Source organism: Mobula birostris, chromosome 6 (genome assembly GCF_030028105.1).
Source record: "Mobula birostris isolate sMobBir1 chromosome 6, sMobBir1.hap1, whole genome shotgun sequence".
NCBI classification, from domain to species: domain Eukaryota; kingdom Metazoa; phylum Chordata; class Chondrichthyes; order Myliobatiformes; family Myliobatidae; genus Mobula; species Mobula birostris.
In genome coordinates this window covers 92,007,546-92,025,956 of record NC_092375.1, presented here as the reverse complement: position 1 = coordinate 92,025,956, position 18,411 = coordinate 92,007,546, and the positions used below count along the sequence as shown (strand labels likewise).

The window sequence follows — 18,411 nt, the reverse complement described above, 5'->3', positions numbered from 1 at the left end:
TCCACCAGCAATGAAGGAGCAGAAACACAAGTCGGAACAATTTTGTTGAAGAAAAGATTGATCCCATTGAAGGAGAGAAATCTTACCCTCTTTCCTTGTAGAAGACAAGCCAATTTTTGTGTGAAAATTCCCTGCACATTTTGTAAATGACCTATAAATGAAAAGAGAATAATAGTTTGCTTAAAATATGACACCCACATAAAATTTGATATCTCAGTAAAAACTTTTCTCTAACATTCTGTTCAGCTTGATTACTTCATTGAAAAACAACAGAAAGGGAAATACTGGGGAAACTACTGCTATTGCTCAGTGAATTTGTAACTAGTGACTAGAAATCTTCACCAAAAGGATTAAGGAAGAAGTCAGTAAAAATATTCTACCCAAGGATTATTAAGATGTAGAAATCCCAAAAAGAAAGAAAACTTTCCTTTCGGGTGTCTAAAGTTTGAGGTTGGACAGGCAAAAGAGCTGCAGAATGGATAGACAATGAGAACAAGTAGATGGCTCTTCATAGAAATAAAAACTTGAGTTTGTTCAGAGTAATCATCCTTCAGAGCTTTGATCAATCAACATCCAGCCTCCACTTCCTTAGTCCTTGGATGTTCCCCATTTCTCTTGGTAGCTGCCGATTAGCTGCTTGATCCGTCCATTCCAGCTCATCTTCCTTTTTGAACAATGTTTTGTTTACTTCCTTGATATTTCCTTCTGTTGCCCAGTGATTCTGCCTAATTCACGAACTCCCACATCCCCAAATGATCCTATGATTTCAGTCTCTGAAGCCAACATGTAAACAGCCTTCAGAAGGGTGCATCCGGGCCAGAGGGGTACCCGACCAAGTACCAAAGACATCTGTTGATCAACTGGTTGGAGTGTTCACTGAGATCTTTAACTACTTACTTCAGCAGTGAGTGGTACCACTGATTCAAGCAGATTTCAATTACTCCAGTGCCTAAGAAGAGTGTGGTAACCTGTCTCAATGACTATCGTCCAATACCACTTACATCCACAGTGATGGAGTGTTTTGAGAGGTTGGAGATGAAACATATCAAGTCCTGCCTGAGAAGCGATTTGCCTACTAGAGCAACAGGTCCACAGCAGATGCCATCTCATTGGCTCTTCACTCAACCCTGGAACATCTGGACAGTAAAGATGCATACATCAAGGTGCTCTTTATTGACTACAGCTCAGCATTCAATACCACCATCCCCTCAAAACTAATCCATAAGCTTCAAGACCTTGGCCTCAATACCTCCTTGTGCAAATGGATCCTGGATTTCTTCACTTGTAGACCCCAGACAATTTGGATTGGCAACAGTATCTCCTCCACAGTCGCCATCAGCACAGTTGTATGCCTATCCCCCTGCTCTATTCGATTTACACTTATGACTGCAAGGCTTAGCATAGCTCCAATGTCACATTTAAGTTTGCTGATGACACCACTGTCACAGGACAAATCAAAGGTGGCGATGAACCAGCATAAAGGAGGGAGATTTTAAATCTGGCGGAGCAGTGTTGTAACAACAACCTCTTATTCAATGTCACCAAGACCAAGAAGCTGATTATTGATTTCACGAGAAGAAAACCAGACGTCAATGAGCCAGTCCTCATTGGAGGATCAGAGGGTCAGCAACTTTAAATTCCTAGGTGTTATTATTTTGGAGGACCTTTCCTAGGCCCAGCACCTGGGTGAAATTATGAAGAAAGCACAGCAGCGCTTCTACTTCCTTGGGAGTTTGTGGAGATTCGGCATGACATCTAAAACTTTGACAAAATTCTATACATGTGTAGTGGAGAGTATATTGACTGGCTGCATCACAGCCTTGTATGGAAACATCAATACCCTTGAATGGCAAATCTTACAAAAAGTAGCGGATATGGCCCAGTACATCACAGGTAAAGCCCTCCTATTCATTGAGCATATCTACATGAAACACTGTTGCAGGAAAGCACCATCCATCATCAAGGACCCCTGCCACAGAGGACATGCTCTTTTCGCTGCTGCTATTAGGAGCCTCAGAACTTCCACCACCAGGTTCAGAAACAATTACTACTCCTCAACCATCAGGCCCTTGAACCAAAGGGGATAACTTCATTCAACTTCACTTGCCCATCACTGAAATATTCCCACAACCAATGGACCCACTTTCAAGGACTCTTCATCTCATGTTCTCGATATTTACTATTTATTTATTATTTCTTCTTTTTGTATTTGCACAGTTTGTTGTCTTCTGCACTCTCCTTGAATGCCCTAGTTGGGTGGTCTTTCATTGATTCTGTTCTGGTTGTTATTCTATAGATTTATTGAATAAGTCCACAAGAAATTGTATCTCAGGGTTGTATATGGTGACACATATGTACTTTGATAATAAAGCTTACTTTGAATTTTAAGCACAGTTCAAAGCAGCACCACGTACATCAAACTACATTAGAGGCTCTATATCGATGCAGTGCTTTTCATATTTCTATGTATTGTCTGACAATATAAAAGGAAACCATTTCAGCCCATTGAGTCTATACTGGTTCACAGGGTAATTCAATTCCCTATTAAGTTCTCTAATAATTTATTCTCCCCACAGATTGCCCTAACCAATTACTGTGACCAATTAATTAGCCAAAAACACACATCAAAGTTGCTGGTGAACGCAGCAGGCCAGGCAGCATCTGTAGGAAGAGGAGCAGTCGACGTTTCAGGCTGAGACCCTTCGTCAGGACTAACTGAAGGAAGAGTGAGTAAGAGATTTGAAAGTGGGAGGAGGAGGGGGAGATCCAAAATGATAGGAGAAGACAGGAGGGGGAGAGATGGAGCCAAGAGCTGGACAGGTGATTGGCAAAAGGGATACGAGAGGATCATGGGACAGGAGGTCCGGGAAGAAAGACAAGTGGGGGGGGGGGACCCAGAGGATGGGCAAGGGGTATTAGCCAACAAAGTGTCTTCAGGATATGGGAAGAAACCAGAAGACCCAGAGGAAATTTGTGTCGTCACATGAAGAATACGTAAATTGCACATAGATAGTACCAGAGATCACGATTAAAACCAGGTCTCTAGAACTGTGAAGCTCTAGCACTATCCAATGCTCCACCACGCTATCTTGTTTTCTGTTGGCTACACAAACAAAATGTTTAACCTTTCAACACTCTCCCAATTATAACTAACAGTAAATAAAGTTGCATTCCAACAGAGAGTATGGGACCCTTAATGTTACAGCAGCAGTTCTGTTGCTTATGGTCCTGTGTCTATTTATTATGTAATACAGCTTGGACATCAAATTAGATAACTGAAAAATTTACTGCCTTATGCAAATCAACCTGAATTACTGACCTTGTCTTCTTTATTTGCCCACCAGTGTGTCTTCTTAGGAGGTTCCTGCTCTTTTCCAGAGAAGATAATTCGACTGACTGCACCATTGGTCAAGTTAATTAACAAGATCACGTTGCTCTGTGAAGGAAGGAAGAAGAGCAGACATCACTGTGAGTCTACAGCATGGGACAGACAATTTATCCTGACTGGTCTATTACTGTTGATCTACATACAGCTTAGGGTAAGTAGCTGTGACATCATGAGCTCATGAACTCAATAGAACTGCAGGAACCTGAGATCAGGATGGGTTATTGACAGGGAAGGGTAAGAAATTAGTGAATTTGCATACAGTCTCCTTGAGTACATGGTGTACAATCAGCACAAATCAGACAGTGGAAGTTTGGTTCTGCTCCCTCTACAAGGGATGAGTAATGGAACATACCCAGGTAAGGAAGGAAGGAAACCACTCAGGAATGATGTTGCTTGGAAAGAGATGGGGGGGGGGGAGGGTGGTCTAGCCATGCACGTTCAGGGGCTTTTTTATAAACCTACCAAAGATCAAAAGAATCTGCACATGTCATCTGTCATCGCGAATCCCCATCATCTGGGTCATGCTCTCTTCTCACTGCTACTGTCAGGCAGGAGGAACAGAAGCCTAAAGTCCCACCAGGTTCAGGAACAGCTACTTTCTCACAACCATCCCAAACCCAATCCTACCAAAGCAAGGGGACACTATGGACCACCCCTTGTACTACCAGGGACTTGTCTGTTTTCTTTTGCACTATTACAGGTGTCCCCTGCTTTTCGAACGTTCGCTTTACGAAACCTCACTGTTATGAAAGACCTACATTAGTACCCTGTTTTCGCTTTCAGAAGGTGTTTTCACTGTTACGAAGAAAGGCAGCGCGCGATAAAAAAATCAGCGCGCGATGAAAAGCAGCGCGCACCCCGAGCAGCCACTCTTCCCCAGATTCGGAACAGCATTGCTTAAACACGTTGCACTGAGCAGCTGTTAGCAAGATGAGTTCTAAGGTGTCTGAAAAGCTTGAAAGACTAAGGGTGTTACACTTAGCGTAAAACTAGACATAATTAAGCATTTCGATCATGGTGAACGAAGTAAGGACAACGTGAGTTTGGCTTGTGGAAGCTGACGAAAATGATGTTGAAGAGGTTTTGGCATCCCATGACCAAGAACTGATAGATGAAGAGCTGATGCAATTGGAAGAGGAAAGGATAACAATCGAAACCAAATGCAGTAGCGAAAGTGAAGCAACTGCGTGAGATTTTTGCTGCAATGATAAAGTACGACTTTAATTTTGAAAGGGTACGTAGGCTTAGGGGATATTTGCAGGATGGTTTGAGTGCTTACAAACAACTGTATGATAGAAAAATGCGCGAGGCTCAGCAGTCAAGCAAGCCTTCCACATCAGCCACAGCAGACGACGAACCCTGACCTTCGACATCGAGGCGGGCAGTCATAGGAGAAGACGAGCTGCCTGCTCTATTGGAAACAGATGACGAGATGACACCCCAGGGTCCCACCACCCCAACCCCCAGGTACCGATTCGCGGAGAATGCAATGGTAGCTGGGAGGCACACAGCACATCTTTAAGGAAAAAGCCGAAATAAACATGCTAATTAATTAGGTGCCGCCAACACATAATTGTTCACCCAGATCAGTGCCGATTTCCGATTGCATCGCCTCTGATCTGGGCCGACATTTACGTGCCGGGCAGCACCTAACTAATTAGCATGTTTATTTTGGCTTTTTTCTTAAAGATGTGCTGTGTGCCTCCCGGCTACCGCTGCGTTCTTCGTGGCAATGTATCAGGTCGGCAGCCTGGAGGGTGGGGGCCACTACACCACCCAACCTGCGACGACTCAGTCTAACACACCATCATCAGTGTGCTCGGCGCTGTTTTCCCAATTCCGGTAAGTGATACTACACTGTACATACATTATTTCTACTTTATATAGGTTGTGTATATTTACTTGTTATTTGGTAGATTTGGCAGCTTCATAGCTTAAAGGTTACTGCAGAGCGCGTTTATGCCAACATCGTTTGCGTGAGATTTTCTGCCGAGAGCGCTTGCGTGAGACTTTCACTACGGAGATCTGTGCAGGCAATCGTTGTAGAGAAGTATTTCTACTTTATATAGGCTGTGTATTTATCATATCATTCCTGCTTTTACTACATGTTACTGTTATTTTAGTTTTTATGTGTTATTTGGCATGATTTGGTAGGTTATTTTTGGGTCTGCGAATGCTCACAAAATTTTCCCATATAAATAAATGGTAATCGCTTCTTCGCTTTACGACATTTCGGCTTACAAACCATTTCAGAGGAACGCTCTACCTTCAGATGGCGGGGGAAACCTGTATCTTCTTTTACACAGTCTTTTTTCTTGTACAATTTATGTACAAATTATGTATAATTTGTGCTCTGCGGGATGTCTTGATGCTATGTGCTTGTGATCTTGCTGCAAGCAAGTTTTTCTTTGTACCAAAACCTCAACGTACTTGTGCACATGACAATAAATTTGATTTGATTTAACCTGAAGCCCTCAGTCATTCATCACTTCACCTGTTCCTTCCACTAGGTCAGGACTTGAAAGTTACACAAGGTACCGTGACACATGAAACAAAACACAAGAGATTCTGCACATGATGGAAATCTTGAGCAACACTCAAAATGCTGGAGGAAATCAGCAAGTCAGGCAGCATCTCTGGAGGGAAATGAATAGTCGATGTTACAGGCCTTGACCCTTTATCAGGACTGGAAAGGATGAAGGAAGATGTCAGGGTAAGAGGGTAGGGTGAGGAGTACAAGCTGGCAAGTAATAGGTGAGTCCAGGTGAAGGGGAAGGCAGGTGTGTGGAGGAGCTGGGATTGTAGGGTAACGTAATTGGGGGAAATGTACATAATTTGCAACCACCAACATTGAGCTGGACTTTCTCTTTAAGAGGCTGGTCCGATGTAATCATGTTAAGATTTTTAGCACGTTTTTGTGTTTAGGTTTTGGAGTTAAATAAAATGTGTTGTGAGTTTCTTTAAACATAAAACGCCTCACTTTGTTTTATTTGCAAAAACATACATTGGAGACCCTGATGTTCCAGGATTATTCCAGAATTTTTGAACACGTCAGCCAATGCAGTCAACTTAAAACTGTCAGAGTTTTGGGAGCAAAGTGCACTTGCTTGGTTCGTACAAGATGAGGCCCAATCCGCTCTGTGAGAAATCACCGCAGACGACATCAAATTCCACTACGTGGTAGTTTCGCTCAGGAATTCCACAGCAGTGAGAGTGCTGAGTCTGCTTGAAGACCCGCCTGAACACGATAAATAACAATCGCTGAAAACTCACCTTTTATAGACTTTTGGGCTATTGGAGTCTGTGTGCGCCAAACAGTTGTTCTTCTTACCCAGTTTTGGTAACTCTAAGCCATCGGAGCTAATGGACCACATGCTGTCTCTTCTGGGAAATCACCATCCTTGTTTTATTTTTAAAGAACTCTTCATGCAGCAAAGACCTGATCAAATTTGCAGAGCCCCCACTAATGCACCCATGAAGGATTATATGGAGCTTGCTAAAATGGCTGATAGTCTACACTCAGCCAGGCAGAGATACATAATCCCTCCTCTTTTACCTACCTCAATAAGCCCAGTTAGCAAGGCCTCCAACATAAGAACATCTGCGGCTGCGAAACAGACACCGGGTCTGTGTTTTTACCACACCCACTTTGGTATGAACACTAGGAAGTACAGCACATTTGACCATGAGCTTCTTGGACTCTATTTGACTGTCCACCATTTTCATTTTTTTCTAGGGGGTCGCCATTTCACAGCGTTTGTTGACCACAAACCACTCATGCATGCGATGGCCAAAATATCAGACCCTTGGTTTGCACAGCAGCTGACTGCCTCTCATGGCCAGTCGTTGAGGCCGTAGACATGGGGACTGACTAGACTGGCAAGGCAGCCGACCTCGATACTGACCCAGAGGTCCAGGCTTATCCAACAGCAGTCACGGACCTGCTGTTGGCTGACATTAAGTTCAGGTGAGCCAGGTGATTTCATTCCTGATGTCATGACTGCCTGGTTGGCATTTCAACAGCGTTCTACCTTCCTCAGTAAATTTAATTCCTTTTCAGCTACTCCTACCTCCCATTATGGCATACAGCACTCTTGGGTTCTGGTTGACCGACATTCCACCTTGTTTGTTTTCGTCTGTCATGATGCACACCAACATTCCCTTAGGTTGATGGCCCATTCCGCAGTTTGGAATGGGAAGAAAATACTTTTATCACAGATAAGAGGGGTAAACATGAAAGTACTTCGGTCTATCACCAGCCCAACAAGATTTGGAGTATCCCTGGCTTCACAACATGACCATGAGCGTGTCAACACATCCCTGGACGAGCCAAAGACACCTGCTGTTCTTCCACCCATGCAACACCAGACCCATGTCAGGCAGCTTGTCCAAGCTTCAGACAGACCCTCAATTCCAGTTTTAGTAAATTCTGGGGTGGTTGGGATCTGTGTAGGATACATAATTCACAACCAGCAACATTGAGTTGGGGTTTCACTTTAAGAGGCCGGTCTGACATGATGATGTGATTGTGAAAAGATTTCTAGCATGTTTTTGGGCTTAGGTTTTGGAGTTCAATAAAATGTGTTACAGGTTTCATTAAACATAAAACGCCTCACTTTGCTTCATTTGCAGAAACCTATTGGATGAAAGGAAATGATGTGAGAAGCTGGAAGGTGATAGATGGAAGAGGCATAGGGCTGAAAAAGTAGGAATTTAATAGGAATGAAGGGAAGGAGGTGGAGGACGAGAAGGTGATGATGGGCAGGTCATTAGGACAGGAGGGGGAAGAGAAGGAAACCTTAAAATGCATATCCCATTGCAGGCAAGGTGGCAGGTTGCTGTGATATGGGAAAGCTCTAGCAGAGATCTGCTCCACTCTCTGCTCATGAGGGTGCTCAGAATACCAAAGACCTTCATGCCAAAGAAAAACATGCACAGGAAAGAGCAGAAAGCTCGCGGGGGCTGTGCAGAATGGCAGTTAGCTCACCTGCAAGAGGTTGTTTGTGAGGATGAAACTTTGCTATTCCAGAATCTAACTAGGTCACCTGGTGGGAGCTCTAGCAGAGTCCAGAAATTCTTCAAGACAATTTCTAATGATATTTCAGTGATGCCTCCAGCACTCTTTCCAATCTGGGGCAGCAACATAAAACATGTTTCTGATTGCACTACGTTGTACTTCACCCCTAAATACCAGCCAAAACGGAAACGCTTTGCTTTGTGTTTTCCATGCAGCACAAAAGCAATCTGGCTGTTTACACAAGCGTCTTTTCCCAGTCGACTTTATCTCATCCTACTCACCTGAGCAGGATGTTCTTCTGGTGATTGCAAATGTTAATTTAAAATGGTGTAACAACGCAACAGGACTTAAATGATTGCAAACTATGGTTTTCACACAGCCGAATCTATGGACTCACTTTCAGGGACCCCTCATCTCATGTTCTTGATATTTATTGCTTATTTATTAATTTACTATTATTATTATTTTCTTTTTGTATTTGCATAGCTAGTTGTCTTTTTTCACACTGGTTGTTGTCCTGTGAATGTGGACTTTCATTGATTCTATTAAGGTTATGGGATTTATTAAGCATGCCCACAAGAAAATGAATCGCAGTGTCGTATACGGTGATATATACATACTATTAAAATGAACTAGTCTGAATGTTGTACAAGGAGCTATCTCTTTCTCTCTCCCTCTAAGAGCAGCGTTAATATTCTTATCATGCCCTCTCTGCTTCGGGACTCAAATAAAGCTTGATGCAGTTATGTAATAACCAATTTTACAGGAGTATTTCAATCAATGTCCTGTTGAGACAGCTTGCAACAGCTTTGAATGATTACAAATATGGCACCACTTAATGAGCTTTGTATCAAGTTCAGGGCCATGATGCTCCCAGTAAGGATGCAAATTATAACAGGCAAGTGAGCACAGCTTCAAACTGTAGCCTGATATTTGATTCAGTTTCTTTCTGGTGCTGTAGCAAGGATTTGCTGCTCACTGTACTAGGCTGCCTACTGATGCTAATGATTTGGAGGTGGACAGATATAGTGCAAACACCACAGATTTGGTTTTGAAGACTGATCTTGTGGAAGAGTTTTCTCATGTGTGGTTTTTACACATACTTACAGAGGATACACAGAAAGCATAAAATCCACTTTACCTAATCAGACTTTATCAAGGATTAAGGAGACACAAAAGATTGCAAATGAAGATGCTGAAGGGTCTCGGCCCAAAACGTCGACTGTATTTTTTTTCCCCATAGATGCTGCCTGGCCTGCTGAGTTCCTGAGTTGTGTGTGTTCTTTTGAGATGAAGATGCCTTATGTCTTATGAGAAAAAGGTGAACAAAGTAGTGTTTTTCTCTTTGGAGTGAAGGAAAATAAGAAGTGAATTGATAAGAGGTGTATAAGGTTATAAGACGCATGGATAGAGTAGACTGCCTGGTTGGCAATGGCCAACACCAGAGGCCATCAACTTAAGGTGAGTGGAGGAAAACTTAGCAGAGGTAGGTTTTTTTACACAGTGTGGTGGGTGCCTGGAACACAGCCAGGCACAGTGGTAGAGGCTGATACAACAGGGACATTTTAAAGACTCTGAAATAGGCACATGGGAGTAAGAAAAATGGAGTACTCCTGAAGAAGGGTCTTAGCCCAAAATGTCAACTGTTTACTCTTTTCCATAGATGCTGCCTGACTTGCTGAGTTCCTCCAGTATTTTGTATATGTTGCTTTGGAGTATTATGAGCTGTGTAAGAGGGAAGGGTTAGATTGATTGTAGAGTAAGTTTATATAAGTCAGCACAACATCGTGGGCCTGCTTTGTTGTACTGTTCTACGTTCTATGCTGGAGAAACTCAGTGGGTCAGGTAGCATCTATGGTGGGAATTTTGACTCTGGGTTGAAACCTTTTACAAATCCGAATTTCCCTCCACAGATGCTGCCTGACCCGCTGAGTTCCTCCAAAGATTGTTTGCTGAAGATTAAACTCCATTGGAATCTCTTGTCATTGTTCACTATCAGCATAACCTTCTACCTTGTGTTTCTATTTTATTTAGATTCTAATTTTTGAAGTAACCTGTCTACTTTATTTATCTTCTCAAAACATAGCTTCTGACAACATTGTAATGTGCATGACATCTGCCACTCAGCAACTGAGTAATTGTTTCATCAGCATATGGAATTAAATTGTGTAACCCAACCATTAAAGTTTCCATTTAGTTGTTAAAACCTTGCGAACTTACTTACAATAGTTCCAAGCAACCCTATCAATCTTAGTCTCCCACTTATTTCTCTGTAATGTACTCTCTCACTAAAACCCATCAACTCCTCCAGATTTTCCTACCAATAGGGGCAATTTACAGCAGACACTTAATCCACTAATACGAACATCTTTGGGATGTGGGATGAAACCAGGGCACCCGGAAGAACCCACTCAGTTGCAGGAAGAATGTGCCAAGTTCCAGAGAGGAAGCACTGGAGGTCAGGATCAAACATGGGTTGTTGGAGCGGTGAGGCACAGGTATTCTCCAAAGAGGGGGAACCTGTCATCCATCATATGATTAACTTGTTTGCGACTCGAAACCCACCCACTGTGGCTGATTCCTTTTGCCAGAGACAGCATCACCTCGCCAGTGTGGTCCGCTCTACAAAATGTAAATTGAAATGTAACTAAGTAGGCCAGAGGTTTGTTCCAAGAGGGTCCTTGATTTCAATACACCTGGCCCCTGCATTTGGTTGCCATAGAAAGGGCACCCCTAATTTGAACCTTTTTCTTGGCAAGGATCCTGTAAATGACTGAACTTGACTGTGAGACAGAACAGTCCAAACACTTTGAATGCTATGCTTATATTTTCATTGTTCTAACTGTTGCCTATTGTTATGTTTCCTATTCCTGTCTGGGGAAGATAGTCAGCATCAGTATAGCTCTCTGGGGATCCAGAGTTGGTCTAGCACTGTTTTGTAGTACTGCATCCACTACCAGTCATTGCTTAATGATGAAAATTTGCAATCTCAGACAAGCAGCAGTTAACAACAGAAGTAGTTTGGGAGTTCACACTTGCTATTAACACACGCAGCTTACAGGTGTGGAAGGGGATGAAAATTTCTATGGATTTCCTGCCGTTCTCCCAGGAATATATGTCAACATTACAGGGAGTGCAGAGGCCAGGATTTCCTGGTGCAAGCTCCCACAATGACACATGCTCTTCCTGTTGGTACCAAGGTCTGAGGCTGGTGTTTCTCCTTATGTGCAGAGGTAAGGTAACAACTAGTAAATGTCAAAGAGGCAGAAAGATGAATCTTAACAGATCGAAGGGTTCTGAATAGTTCACTCCAGCATACATCTGATGCCAAACCAATCTGATTCAAGACTACAGCTACAAAAGAAATCTGAGAATGGAAATGCAGCAAACCAGGGCAAATGCTCAGAGGTAACTGGGCCGAGATGCATTTAATGCAGTGTCTAAAGACCTGGTGCCAGTGTGAGTGTCCTTGCTGCAAATTTAAAGGCGCAATCACATGGCACCAAAGTGCAAGTCATAGATTCATACATTTTGGAAACAGACCCTGCAGCCCACAGAGCCAGTGCTGACCATCAAGCACCTATCTACATGAAACCATGCAACAATCTGCTGGAGGAACTTAGTGGCTCGCACAGAATCAGTGGTGGGAAAGGAATTGCAGATGGTTTGACCTGAAATGCTGATAGCATGTGAAGATTTCAAATACAACAAGATAAAAGAATCTTGTTAATATTAATGGAAGGCTTATTAGCTATAGCCAAAACAAGAGGTTTAGAATGGAGAGCAGGAACACTTTTCGTAAGTGTGAGGTTCTATAAAGCACTTCCATGCTTGAAACAGAAGCAATATTAATACTCAAGATTAAATCGGACAGGAAGGTGTTACATACCTCATGGATCTCTTGTGACTGTCTTAAGACCATGATGTAATTGAGTGTCTTATCAGCATGATGTAATGGTCTCGCAGAGGTCACATGATGTAATTTTCCCGCCAGTGCAGTCACATGGTGACCTGTTCTCAACAGGTATATAAAGGAGACCCCTGATGTGACGCAGTTAGTTTTCCAGTTTAGTTTTGTGTTAGATACTCCGTTTTGCTGCGTATTCAGCTTATGATGCAGTTTTGTTTTAAAGTGGAGTTCTACTTAGTATTGTAAGTAGTATTGGAGAGTGAAGACCTAACCAAAGTACAGGAATTCACAGAGTTGAGTAAAGCTGATATCATTTGGCGGTTTTGGAGAGGATGAACCTATACTGAATCTTCGTTCAAGAAAAAGTGACCTGCAACTGATATGTCCCCTGCTGAAGTAGGAAGGATAGTGCAGTGTCTATTCTCCAGAGGAAAAGGTCAGTTCCTTTAAACCGTTTTTTTCCCCCGTCATTGTGAATCCTGCAGACAAGGCACGTTCCGGCTGGGATCAGGAGTAACGTGATGTCTTCGAGGAATTCTTTACTTCAGGAAGGTCTCTCCTAATTGACTGTATAAATCTCTTGGACTTTCGAATTTACCATTCTAAGAACTGTGTTCAAATTTACCACTTTAAGAACTGTTTTCGCATTTACCCTTTTAAGAACTGTTCCAGAGTTGCTGTATAGCAGTTAACTTCCGGTTAAGTTAGTCGTTTAAATACATTTCGCTTTTTTTTTTGAGCAGAGTTTAATAAATGTTTGTTTGTTTTTTATAAAACCTGACTCAATTCTGTATTCATTGTTGCCAGTCACGTGACAGAGGTCACGGGAGCGAAGGGGGAATTGATGGGGAGGTAAATATGATTTGGACTATTTGAGCAGACAAAACAAAAGCACTGGGAAGAATTGGTTGTGCCAAGTTGTAAATTTCTATCTTTCATACAATGGAGATTATGGAATGTGCTTGCTCAGTCTGGGAAGCGAGCATTTTATATTTTGCTTTACATCTCTGAAATTAGTGTAAAACATGAACTTAGTGCGCATGCGCCGGTTGTGCATGCAGCCTGGTACAACTGTTCTGATCTATTCTTTTACTTTCTTCTTCTTACTTTTTAATTTACGTTATTTTTTGTATTTTGTTTCTCATGGTAACACGTCGAAGCCGCACTCTCTAATATGCTAGTAGAGAGAGTTTTATTTGGGTTTTCTTTAGCGCTGGAAATGGTTACATCCCGACACATGGGACAGAAGCAAGGTCGCATTGTGTATTCCACGGACCAGCAAATTCCAGTCGGCTTAGCGAACAGAGCGGCAGACACCCCTGCTGAAATCCGGAGGAAAACACACAGAGAGGGATCACAAAGCCGAGGAAAGAGGACCGGGTCGAGACAACAGAGACTTTTGGAGAAGAGGAGTTTGGTGGGCAATACCGTTCCGCCTGACCGGAAGTGTACCGAGAGCGGTAAGCGGCGTGAAGGAGTGGGGTGTTTACTGATCTAGCTAACAATGGATGGTGCAATCGGGGTATATTACGATCGAGGAACGTGTTTGCAGACTGGATACTGAACTTTTTACTGTCGGACTTCGGCCACATTCCACCGTGATACAACACTTGGCGGCACGGGAGGTCGTTCCTGCCTGTGGCCATTGAACGTGTAGCTGCTCCGGTGGAGGGTCAGACACCCTGAGCCAATAGACTGGTCCTGGACTTATTTTCCATCTGACATAATTTGCATTTTGTTGTTTGATGGTTGGGGTTTTTTGTATTGCTATATTTATGCTCTATTCTTGGTTGGTGCGGCTGTAACGAAACCAAATTTCCCTTGGGATTAATAAAGTATATCTATCTATCTATCTATGAACTGCTGCTTCATAAGAACGGACTGCTGAAAATGTCCAAGTGCATTAGATACCTGCTCCTCGTGTAATATGACTTGGTTGTGGAGTGGTTGACCCAGTGGAGCTGCCGTTACAAAGGGCTGCCACACACGACTGGTATTCCGGGGAAAGATGTCATACAAATCCACGTACTGTATGTTGCTGCCAGGCACGTCCATTGAGTACAGAGAGACTGGATTACATGTAGTCACGTATATGGTGTCAGTGGTTTCACCTGTGTGTGATAACAGTATATCAGTGTACACATTCTACAAAGGTTCAGTTTGGTAACCCAGCAAGGTTTATTTGTAGAATCAAGGTCAAGGTTTATAGCCATATGCACAAGTACATGTATGCATGGCTGCAATAAAAAACTTACTTACAAAAGAAACATAGATTCACAGCATCAGATAGACAACATTCACAAGAAAAACATAAATTATACAAAATTGTACAAGAAAGAACACTAAATAAAACAAATAAAAGTCGATTGTAGTGCAAAGGGGTCATAGTGTTTCTATACTGAGTAGTGATTAGGGTGGTGCAGTACAGTTCAAGAACTGAATGATTGAAAGGAAGCAGCTGTTCTTGAACCTGGTGGTGTGGGACTTTCTATATTTCCTGCCCAATAGCAGCTGTGAAAAGATGGTGGGGATCTTTGATGATAGAGGCCTTCTTGAGGCAGAGATTCTGTAGACACTATCAATAGTGGGGAAAAATGTACCTGTGATGTATTAGGCTGATTCTACTACTCTTTGCAGCTTCTGATGTTTCTGCACATTTGAATTGCCATATCAGACCACAATGCAACAAGATGGCTTCAACAGAAACTAATTTTGTTCTATTATTCAGGAAAGGAAATAGGGCTAATAGGGAACTATAGACTGGTGAGTCTCATGTCTAGAGTAGGAAAGAGATCTTAGGGATAAGATTTATGAGCATTTTAAGATCACGGCGAATTAGGGACAGTCAGCATGGATTTATGCGAGGCAGGCCACATCTTACTGACTTGATTAGAGTACTTTGAGGAAATGACAAAGGTGATTGATGAAGATAGAACAGTGGATGTTCTCTACATGGATTTAGTAATGCATTTGATAAGATCCCCCATTTAGATTCAGAATTGCCTTGCACATAGAAGACAGAGGGTCGTGGTTGATGAGACTTATTCTGGCGGGAGATCTGTGACTAGTGGTGTCCTGCAGTGATCCACACTGGGCCTTCTGCTGTTTGTGATGTATATAAATGACCTGGATGAAAACTTAGATGGGTGGCTTAGTATGCTTGTAGACGACATGAAGGCAGGTAGTGTTATGGATACAGTGGGATATAGGTAGGTTGCCGACATAGGCAGAGAAATGTCAGATGAAGTTTGTTAGAATATTCAGTGACATGCTGAATCTCCTCAACCTCCTAAGAATGTAAAGATGCAGACACAAGAGACTGCACATGCTGGAGGATTTGCGCTACTGAAGGATCTTGGTGTGTCTGAGATCTGTGATGTCAAGGGGAAGGTGTTGCTTTGGGACAAGACCCTGCATCAGGACTGAGAGTGTAAAGGGGAGAAAATATAAAAATGTGAGGGGGAAGGCTGAGGTAGTAGCTGGTGCATGATAGATGGATCCAGGTGAGGAATGGGATGATGGACAGATGGAGCCAGGTGAGGGAGGGAGGGTGGAGATAGTGACAGAGGGTGGGAGAATAATTACAGATTTTAACAATCATAAGGCTATAGTTTCATTTGTAATTAGCTAATTGCTTTTCTCCCGTTGCCAAAAACAATAGACTGAATCTCAAGCATTGACTTATTCTGACTCCTGCCCATTTTATTTAAGGCACAAGTGGGATTGTGTGCTGAGCTCAATTCCGCCTGTACAATGACTCTGGTCACAGTGCAGATGGTTGGACACACTCCATTAGCTCTGCTCAACGTGAAATATTTTTATGATCTCATCATACTTCGTAAAAAGTGTTGATAGAAGTACAGCACTAATGAATCCACTATCCCACTATAAATACAATTCAGCCACAATCTGTTGATATTCAGTGGCCAGCATTCTCAACTCAGAATGTGAAAGCTCTATAAAAACCTCAGCTGAGAATGACAGAACATGGAAACAGGCACTTCAGCCCAATTTATCCCTGCCTATCAAAGCCAGCCCTATTTGCCTGCATTTAGTCCATCTCCCTCTAAACCTTTCTCTGTCTATGTACTTGCTCAAGAGACCTTTAAATGTTGTTATTGTACCCATCTCAACTACTTCCTCTAACAGCTTGTCCCATGGATGCATCACACTCTAAGTGAAGAGGATGCCCCTTGTCCCTATTAAATCCTTTCCCTGTCACCTTAAACTTACTGGATGTCCACTAGTTTTTGGGTTCCCTTTCCCTGGGAAAAGGACTGGGTGCATTTACCCTATCTATGTCCCTTCATGATTTTATTATACACCTTTATAAAGTCATCCCTATGCTTCATTGTCAGAAACACTACACTTTCATTGAGACATTAAGCCAAGACCCTTCCGCCCTCTCAAATGGAGTTAAAAGATCTCTTGACACCATCCTCACTGGCTTTTTGGTCTACCTCACTCACTCAACCAACAGCAGTGAAACACTACGTCACTTCTGTTTGAGAGATCTTATTGTCAACAAATTGGCCACTACATTGCTTACATAATTTTCTTACATAAAGAAAATTTACATAAATGCCAAATGTTTATTTAACAATTTTCATTAACTGCTTGGGAGCCTTCTCCCTAGCCTTGTTTTTCTGAAGCTGTAACTAGTATGAGAACAAAAAACTAATTGCAGGAGGAACTCTGTGGATGAGACAGCATTGGTGGAGGGAAATGGACAGCTGATATTTCAGGCAAAACCCTTCATCTAGACTGTTTCATCTGCAGTCCAGATAAAGGGTTTTGACTTGAAACATTGACTACCTATTTTCCTCTATATACGCTGCCAGAGCCACTGAATTCCTCCAATGTTTTGTTTGTTGCTCTAGATTTCAGCATTTGCAGTCTCTTGTGTCTCCACTAGTAGAGGAGTATGGCATCCGAAGCCCACAATTCCTAGTCAAGTACGAACCATACATGCCAGCTGGTAGTTTATTGTGAATAATGCCATAATGGTAGCCTGTCCCACCAGATACAATGGCCTTGATCACATCAAGAATTCCCTGTAGGACTGGAGCCTGAAAAATGTGACCCATCACCGACATTATTCATTACATATCTCACTGATCCACAAAGATGAAGGCATGCAGATATCCTATTTCAGCACTAACCCCAGGATGTTCCTAGATTAACAAGCTGTTGCTGTCAATGGTTCACATCTAAACATATTTCCCTTTGCTGACGGCAACTGACAGTGTCTACCATTCAGTGCTCTGTCACCACACGTGTCAGAAGTACAACAGAAGGCAACTGTGAAAGAACAATGAAAATTGCCTACTCATTGCTAAACAGACATTGTTCCTCAACTTTTAAAATCTTCAACTGCATTACTTAACAAGATACTGATGATCTGTTCCCTAAAGGATTCAGCCAAATCTGAGCCATGGGAAGAAGGAAAGGGTTTTGGGAGCAGGGGAAAGATCTTGGGAACCAATGGATTTGTTGCCACTGAACACTCATTAATGCATCTTCTGAGGACCAACTGTGCCTGGAGGGTACACACTTATCCTTCAAAAGATTAACCCTTAATCCAGATCAGTGTGACATTCCAGACTGACAGTCCAATGCGGTTCTGAAGGAATATGCCATTAAACTGGCTCCTTTTGGTGGATAAAATAACTCCTGGGAATTTTGAAAAAAAACAGTGGCATCCCAGCTAACATCACTATCACATTGAAATTTGTGGTCCTCTAGTTGAACTCTACTACATTAGGGTCATAGAATAGAGTCACAGAGTCATAGAACACCACAGCACAGAAAGATTATAATAGAATTTCCTGCTAAATAATTCCACAGGATTTGGACTCCATCCACACTTTGACAGTCTGCTTCTCTTTTCTTGTACCTTGTTAACTATAAGAATCATAGAATTACAAAGCATGGAAACAGGCTCTCTAGTCCAATTTGTTTGTGCTAATCAAGGACTGAGTTAGTCCTATTTGCTTCTGTATGGGCCATATCCCTCTAAATTGTATTGTACCCTCCTTTGGCAGCCTGTTCCCCATGCCCACCATCCTCTGTATGGAAAGATTTTACCTCTCACAT

At 42.5% G+C, this 18,411-nt stretch overlaps 1 protein-coding gene across 4 annotated transcripts in view; it reads right to left on the bottom strand.

The window, feature by feature from the left end:
- Positions 1-18,411, bottom strand: part of vwa8 (von Willebrand factor A domain containing 8) — a 481,708-nt gene that overhangs the window by 152,046 nt on the left and 311,251 nt on the right. For all 4 annotated transcript variants that reach the window (XM_072260839.1, XM_072260838.1, XM_072260837.1 and 1 more), the window contains exons 29-31: positions 14,227-14,426; positions 3,320-3,436; positions 87-151 (exon numbers count right to left, since the gene is read on the bottom strand). In XM_072260839.1, the coding sequence (XP_072116940.1) occupies positions 87-151; positions 3,320-3,436; positions 14,227-14,426 (382 nt within the window). The remainder of the gene's footprint in view (positions 1-86; positions 152-3,319; positions 3,437-14,226; positions 14,427-18,411) is intronic.